An 8,054-nucleotide genomic window follows, 5' to 3' on the forward strand; every position below is an offset into this window, starting at 1 on the left:
TGGGGGAAAAGATGGAGACTGGTGAGCTACAGGGAGATGTGAGCAGGCTGGAGTGATGCAAATTGTCCCCCTTGTGGTCATATAAAAATTAATTTAAAAAAATATTTCCCTCGGAGCTCCCAGCCTATCATTTCCTTGGTGTGCTGTGGCCACATGGAAGCCCTGGTAGCAGTTTCCAAGGAATCTGGAGAGCCCCCAGAGGTGGTGTAGAGTCAAAGGGCCTCCATGCAGAAGGCCCTGACCATATCCATATGCCAGGGACCCACGTGGGTCAGAGGAGTTCTGCCAGGTTTGGGGCAGAGCCTGCTGTAGCTTTCTCCTGGGAGCAAACTGCCTTCCTGACAGGGTGATGCAGTGGGATCTCTCTCTGACAATCCCCGGTGAAGATCCTCCTCTGATTTTTCTGAAGGAGCAGATGATACGGACCTTAGTCCTGACCCAGCATCAGTGATTTCAGTGGAGTTAAGTCCATTATACCAAGGCTGAATCTGACCCTGGGTCTTTTAAGGTTGTGTATTTCCTCTACAGAGTAGATTTCTATGGGCCAGATTGTGATGTCCTCACTCACACTTGGTAGTACTTTGTTCTGCAACTGGCCCCATTGATTTCATATGGAGTAAGGTACTATTCAGTGTGAATAAGGGTATCACAGTTTTGCTTTTTTCCTTGTTACTTCTTGGTCTCTCCCTTTTATTCATCTCTCATTCCTTATTTTTTTCCTCCCCTTCACCTTCCACCCTTCCCCAGGTAATGCAGTTTGGAAGGATTGATGGCAACGCTTACATTTTGGACTTTCAGTATCCGTTTTCTGCAGTGCAGGCCTTTGCAGTTGCTCTGGCTAACGTGACTCAACGCCTCAAATGAAAAGAGCAGAGACTGGAGAGAGAAAACCCTTCTCCTAATGTCCGAACTGGAAAATGTCAGGGCGGCCTGTTTTAGGTGCATGAAGGCGCCGGGGAGTGAAGAAGGCAGTAAAACTGGAAAAATCTCTTGGTGCCCAAAAGAGGGCATTAACTTTAGTCATAATTGGGGTGGGGGAGCTGTTTGTTTGGGTTGTTTTTTTTTTGTTTTTTTTAACGTTGTGCTGGGGTTTCAGAAAGAGCATCAGGTGAGAGCCATTCAGTGTTATGTTGGGAAATGTGGCTTTTGGCTTGTTGTGATGGTTCTGCTGTGTTTGCTGCAGTAGCTGACGTACGCTCGTAGGGGGGTAAAAAAGACTGCTCTCTTTGATAGACTGCCGTATAGCATGCTGTTCTTTTTAAAACAGGGAACATAACCTTTTTTTCTGGTCCAGTATGTACTCCTACATCAGTGATAGCAGGGAAAAAAAAAAGCTATAATACTTGAAGACACATGTTTCTTCTCTGATCATAGCTGAGCACTGCAGGTACCAAGGAGGTTTATGAAGGTCAATATTTAATTTATAAATACTGATGTATTATTCAGAAGAGAAACAAAACTGTTACCATTAGATGGTTTCAAAACACATTTCATTGAAGAAGTTGGGTGTCTGCTTTTTGTGTGCAGTTACTTGGGATAAATGTGTTTCACTAGATGATGGAGAACAGTGAAGGGAGGAGTTGTGAGAGGTGCATACATAAGTGTGTAGGTAAGCAGTATTCTCTGACTTGTACTACATGTGTGTAGTACATACATGCAGCCTGGCGTAGCACATGGGCAAGGGCTACACCTCTTCACTAAAAGATCTTTACATGTTAAGAACAGAATTGTTCAAATACATAAAATGGGCCCAGTGAGTAAACTTCTTCTAAATCCATGGTGAATCGGAGCATTGCATTAATTAGGAAAGAGAAAGGCGTGTGAGGACAGTAGGGGATTTCTCATCACCGCCGGTTGGAAAAAAGAGAGAAAAGGAAGGAAATATTGGAGAGTACTGCCCCTTTCACCCACCTCCTATTTGAGTACAGCATTATAGGCTGTCGTTTGAATGGTTAACAGTCCAAAAAAAGAATGGGAAGCCAAAATGTATATAGCTGGTTATGGCTTTTTAATCACCTATATACAGTAACAAGACTGTTTCTAACTGCAAATCTGTCTTATATAAGTCAAAGCCTGTGTTAGGTGTTTCAATGGGTAGAGAGAGATTCTGTTATTGCTCTAGTGCTCTCTCTCTCACATGCACACACATTTCTCTGTTGAATACAGTTTGATTTGCAAATGCTTCCCCAGTAACACATGAAAACCCTGATCATTCATTAAATTAAATTCACAGTAGATTGCAAAATGTAACTGTCGATTTCCTTTAAAAATACTCTTTCAAATCAGGACACATTTAGAAAGATGGGGTGGTGGCTGGTTTATCTTTGTCTGTAAACCTCAGTTTTACTCCTTACTAGGAAACCCTTCATAACTTGGTTTAAAACACAAACCATACTCCAAGGGAGTAAAATACATCACTGTGATTGTTTGAAATGTCTGTAAAGGTAGGCTAGACTAAGTAGGCTTGATTCATTGCAGGGAACCCATCGGGGGTACAGGACCCCCAGTGGAGGAAGGGATGCAGCAGCTCCCTGGCTCCAACCTTCACTAGGGACTCTGAAGCCAGACAACAGAGGGTAGGGAATGCTGGCCAGAGACAGGTTTTGACAAGAATATCTAGGGATGTGCTGATTCAGATGATCTCCTAGGCAATCTCCACCAGATTGTGGCCCCAGAAAGACCCACCTGCAAGATAATACTGTCCTTCTGTTATGGAGCCCCTGGAGAGGATGGTGGTATAATCCGTGTATTATCTCGGGGCTCAGCAGTCTCTGCTTGCACATGGGAGTGGATCAAGCCCAATATTTCCCTTGGTATTAACTCTTCTATTTGCTTTTATGTATTCACTTTTGTTGAAACTCCATCAATTAGGTGTATATCTTTCTGTTACAGAGGAACCACACCTCCATAGTTATTTAGTAGCTGATTTTAGTGACAGCTTCTGGAGTGTGTGTGTGGAGGAGGAGGTAGACAGAGATCAAATGGGCTTGGTCCTGCTGACTTTGAAATCAGTGGGAGTTTGCCATCGACTTCAGTGGGAGCAAGATTGGGCCAAAAGTGCAGAATTACGTGCTGTTTAGGCAACAGGCTTATTCCTTACACTCGATTTCAATGGCACTACCCATATGAGTGAGGATTGCGAGGCTTGACCCAATGGTGCTTCTGAAGAGATCCTAATAGCTCTAATTAATCCCATAAGCAACTCATAAGCAGTATTGGAATATTGAGAAGTGTGCACTGAACACATTGAGGCCAAAAGCATATTGATTCATTTCTTCTTTTAGGAGGACAGGTATTCTGTTGCTTTAGAGAAATAATCCTCTTAAAGAGACATTGTCAACTAGTTTTAGGCCAAGAATGCAGATTTAATGGAATTAAGCATGTTTGCGCATGTGTGTGCTCAACATACCTCATCTAAAGAGAACTGTTTTCATACTGCTGTTTTCTTTAACTTTCCAGGCAAAGATTTGTCATCTTTTCTTTTTTAACATTCCCCTGCAGTATTATGAACCAAATTAACAGCAGCAATGTGCAAATGCAGGAAAACCAGAAAGCAAAAGTGGTGAAAACTTAAGTGAAACCTGCGTCTAGTTTTATTATCCAGAATCTATTGATATTTGGTTCTGGTAGCACACACAGTGTCTTGGAGCTTTCCAGATATAGAAGAAGGCCTTGTTCCCACCTCACAGAAGCACAAAAACAAACAACACAAATGGTGAAAATGGTGATTTCTGACTTTCATTGTTTTTATGTTATAAGGTACAGAGTTTTTCTTCTGTAAGTATGTTGACAGTGTCCCTTTAAGGCAACAATTTAATGGCATAAAGACTACCTACGGTTAGGGACAGATTTTGCCCTCAATTAAGTATACACAATTCCTGCTGAAGTCAATTGGGTCCTAAATTATGAAGACAGCAGGTGACAATGATCATTGTCTTTTTGGTTTCTTTGTATGTTGAGATAAAATTTAAGAAACAACTTTAAAAGCTCTCCAAACTAATACTTCCACTAGGGTGATTTTAATCATGAAGATTGCTGTTGCATTCAAGCCAAAACACTGATTTTACATTTTATATTCAAGTGTTGCAACCTAGTTTTTGTGTAGACAATTGTAAGTTCTTCTAGGAAGAAAATAGCAACATGTTCTGAATTACCTAATTCTTTTATACATACAGTAGTTTCCAGTAGTTCAATATGGTTTTCAAAAGCTTTTGTTTTTAGTTGTGCAATAATTGTTAAGCCAAAGGGCTTATGGTTTGTTTTTGAGGGGTTGAGTTATTTTTTAAAGATAATTTAATGCAAATTTCCTGTTAATGTCCGAGTCAAATTATTTATCTTGCTTAATGTAATAAGTGATTTAGGGATTATTTTATTACTATGTACCAGTGAGTAAGTACACACTTTCTTATTTATATGAAAAGAGGATCTTTGTAATTAATTGTTTGCCAGCAATATGTTTTGCTGGAAGAAATTGTTTAAGAATGTGTATAGGACAACTTTTTTTGCTGGACAATATTCAACATTTTATAATGTAGGGAAGAATCTTGTTTATCAGGCAGTTGTGAAAAGCAGATATGCTATTGGGGATTCTGTAGACTACATACAGTGTAGATTTTTTGGGAGGACCTGCAGAAATCTGTCCTCTATACTGTGTATTTTCCCATTGTGTTTTAACTGGCTTTTTCAGTCATGGAGATGGTTTAAAAAACACAAATCATGATTTGCTTTATCTTTCTTTTCTTAGAGCTAGCTTTGATTTTGTGGTACAGAATAGAGGCGGTTTCATGTATAAAATAAGTGTTTTATATATGGCTCATTTTGGGTGACATTCATCTCAGTGCCGAGGGCTAGTACATAGCCTGTGCATCACTGAAGTCCTATTTAAGGGGCCAGATTGCCTGTTGTGCTCAAGCTCCGCTCCTGTTACAGCTCCCTGATTCTGAGGCTAATCTGAGCTGACCCCAGCCTTGGGAATGCTTAGAGTAGCTGAGAAGCTTTAATTGGCCCTACAGTGGAGGCTAGGGAGAGCAGAGGACCTTTACACCAGCAGTGACTTCCCCTATGCCAGGGGATTTCCCTGCTGGCTGATTTGCAGCCAGAATCAATCCCCATTGCACTGCCTGAGTGGCACAAAGAGGCCAGATTTAATTTGACAATCTGGCTCTAGCCCTCAAAATGTGGTGTAAGTGGGTCCAAAAAATAATACACAGACCTTGTCGGCCCTCTACAGAGGAGTGAATTTCATCCTGAGAACCACTGGTACTTTTCAGCAGTAGTACTATGGTTCTAGAATAGCAGAAATAAATAGGAGAGGGAGATGAAAGTAGCATAAAGGAAAATTACTGAGTCAAGTTAATAATTTTACATTCATTCCCAGAGCAGACAATGGCAATTTCCATATGGAGTCAGAATGATCTTGCGTATTAGTAGCTGTACAGTAAATTTGCACTAGGGGATACCTCAAATAGGTAAACTCTGTCTTAAGCAACCTCTTTGAAGTATCCCCAAGGTTTACAGTCCACTTCTGTTCCATGTTTCAGTGAAGATTCACTGCCACTATGAGGCAATCATACTTTGCTTGTGCTTTGAGTTGTTGCTTCAGATAATTTGAGTGCAGTTATTTCTGAAGTCTGTTTTTTGTGGCTGTGTTACATCTGGGTGCCCAATGAGCACTTAGCAACTGTGTAAATCTTCATATGAAAAGGTGAACATGGTGGAGGAGGAGCAGCTTTGACAAAAAAGAGAGAAAAATTTGACTTCTACTAGCTTGAAAGATGGTGTTTGCCAGAGCAGTAGTTAGTTGCACTATAATAAAAGCAGCTATTTCTGCAGGGCACAAACTACTCTACACTGGCAACCTAGTGCTAGGTTGCCAACACAGAGTCCTATTCACTTTAGTACAATCCTGTATAGGCACAAGGGTCTTCACGCATGAATCCTTCTCCGGGATCAGGGCTTAAGGCTGTTGCTGCATGTATCATGCTGGAGTGAATTAAGCTATATTACCATCTCCCAGGAATGGTCTCAAAAGGGAATTGTTTTAAGATTACATTTTTTTCAAGTGTGCACAAATACACAGTCACGCACAGAAACTTTAAGGAAAAAAATCCAACCCAGCACTGAGCATTGCATGTTGAGAAAGAAGTTTTAGGAAAGAATTGCTTTGGGGTTTTGATTGTTTTAGGCTGTATCTGTGCAAATAGGAAAATATAGCAAGAGCAGTTAAAGTAAGAGGACAAAGGAGGAGTCACTGAAGCAACAGTTGTTCTTAAAATTAAAAAACAACAGCTCTAGGCCCATAATTCCACAAATGTGTCCATGCAGTCAGGCTCCTCTACTATACAGATTGACTTGAATTGGACTCTGCAAGGATGTCTCCACACAGATACAATTGAACAATTGGGACTATAATGACTTTGCGGGATGAAAGACAACCCCAAACTACTACTCTCTCCAAAATGTGCACAGAAAAATTGGATTCATAATGGTAGATGGATGTAAAGGCTCTGTAAATGTACCTAATTGTTCCCCTCCAATTTACACTAACTCCAAATTTAAAAATAAAATCGGATACAGGAGTTTTGGATAGTGACAAAGCTGTCTGTCTGTCTGAATGTTTACTTTGTTGGCCAGATAACTGATTGTGAAAAGATGGCCAGATTAACATTGGTTCAAATAATAAAGTGTTAAGATTAAAAATAATAATAAAACTGAGAGAAACATTTTTGTTTAATGTTAGCAGATGATTGCATTTTCAGTATTTCATCAAAATAGTGCTCAGCATAGTTCCCATCAATCTATTATTTCTGGTTCCTTGTTGATAAGATTTGTAATTTTTCTTTCTTTTCTTTTGTTAGCTTGGTCTCTGTTTTGCCTTTTGCTTCCTATTCTTTTTTTTCTTACTGTGTTTTTCTCTTTTCTTTGTGAGTGTGTATGTTGTGTTGGGGGGATGGTGTTTAAGATCTTGTTTGTTGTAGATACAAAATATGTCGTGTTGTTGAATCGCATGGGGATGCATTTGATTGAAAAAAGGCACGGTAGTATTTCCTGAAAAAGATTTTTTTTTGCATTTGTTTATAAATGCATTATTTTGGTACTGTAACTTTGGACATTTTTTCTGAATCTATTACTACCGTTTTTGGCTTTATTTTTTTTAAACAAGTGTGCAGTCATGCAGGTGCCGAGATCCCTAGCCAAATGACCCAGCATGTTCTTTTCAAGCCTTCGGGGAAATTGGTACACTGCTGCGTACTATTACATAGGTACACTATTTTAAAAACATATTTCTGGAATTTTTTTTTTAAAATATAACATTCTGAACCAGGTTTTCATTGTAATTATAGACTTACCCTGATCTGCCTCTCCTTTTATGTATCTTGTGTAATACAGTGTACGGGTGGTACCTAGAAAGCATTAATGGTTTCCCTTTAATAATGTGGTTTGTCCAAATTCTTTACTGTCTACATGATTAAGAGATGGACTGATAGCCCTATTTTTCCTTGATGATTTGGAGTTGTAAGAGTTGTCCAGCTGTTGCTTAATAAAATTTTGCAGACTAGAAAATCTATGACTCGTTTGTTGTATCTTGCTTCTTGTTGAACATCCCGAATGCTTTTAAAACAGGAGACTAGTCTTAATCAGAAATACATTAATATTCCAGAGCCAGCTTTCTTATAATTTGCTCTCCTGAACAACTACATCTCTAGACTGGGATTTCCCTGCTCATTCTGAGACCTGCCCATCATACCTGTTGTCATTCATGTGGAAAGATGAAAGACAAAGAGTTTTTACAATAATCTACTGTGCTTGCATATGAAGCAGTTTGCTCTTCATTGAAGGAAATTGCATATAGGATTTATGTTGTTTTTCTTATTGCCACTTATATACTGGAAACTTCAGTGTTACCTCAAATGCTCTCGTCTTTAATAAATACAAATGCTATGATGGCTGGTAGTGTGCCTCTGTTGTCTTTTTTTTTTTTTTTTTTTTTACTGAAAAACAAGCAATGGGCAAAAATAAGACTAAAGTGGATTACCTTGTTTTGTGGTGCTAAT

The 8,054-nt window shown here is 39.4% G+C and overlaps 1 protein-coding gene across 2 annotated transcripts in view; it reads left to right on the top strand.

Annotated features, from left to right (window-relative positions):
• Positions 1-7,565, top strand: part of TULP4 (TUB like protein 4) — a 300,603-nt gene extending 293,038 nt beyond the window's left edge. For both annotated transcript variants that reach the window (XM_032793337.2, XM_032793346.2), the window contains one exon: positions 748-7,565. In XM_032793337.2, coding sequence (XP_032649228.1) covers positions 748-864 — 117 coding nt within the window. In that variant the 3' untranslated portion in view covers positions 865-7,565. The remainder of the gene's footprint in view (positions 1-747) is intronic.
• The last annotated feature ends 489 nt before the right edge of the window (positions 7,566-8,054 follow it).

Source organism: Chelonoidis abingdonii, chromosome 3 (genome assembly GCF_003597395.2).
Source record: "Chelonoidis abingdonii isolate Lonesome George chromosome 3, CheloAbing_2.0, whole genome shotgun sequence".
Classification (NCBI taxonomy): domain Eukaryota; kingdom Metazoa; phylum Chordata; order Testudines; family Testudinidae; genus Chelonoidis; species Chelonoidis abingdonii.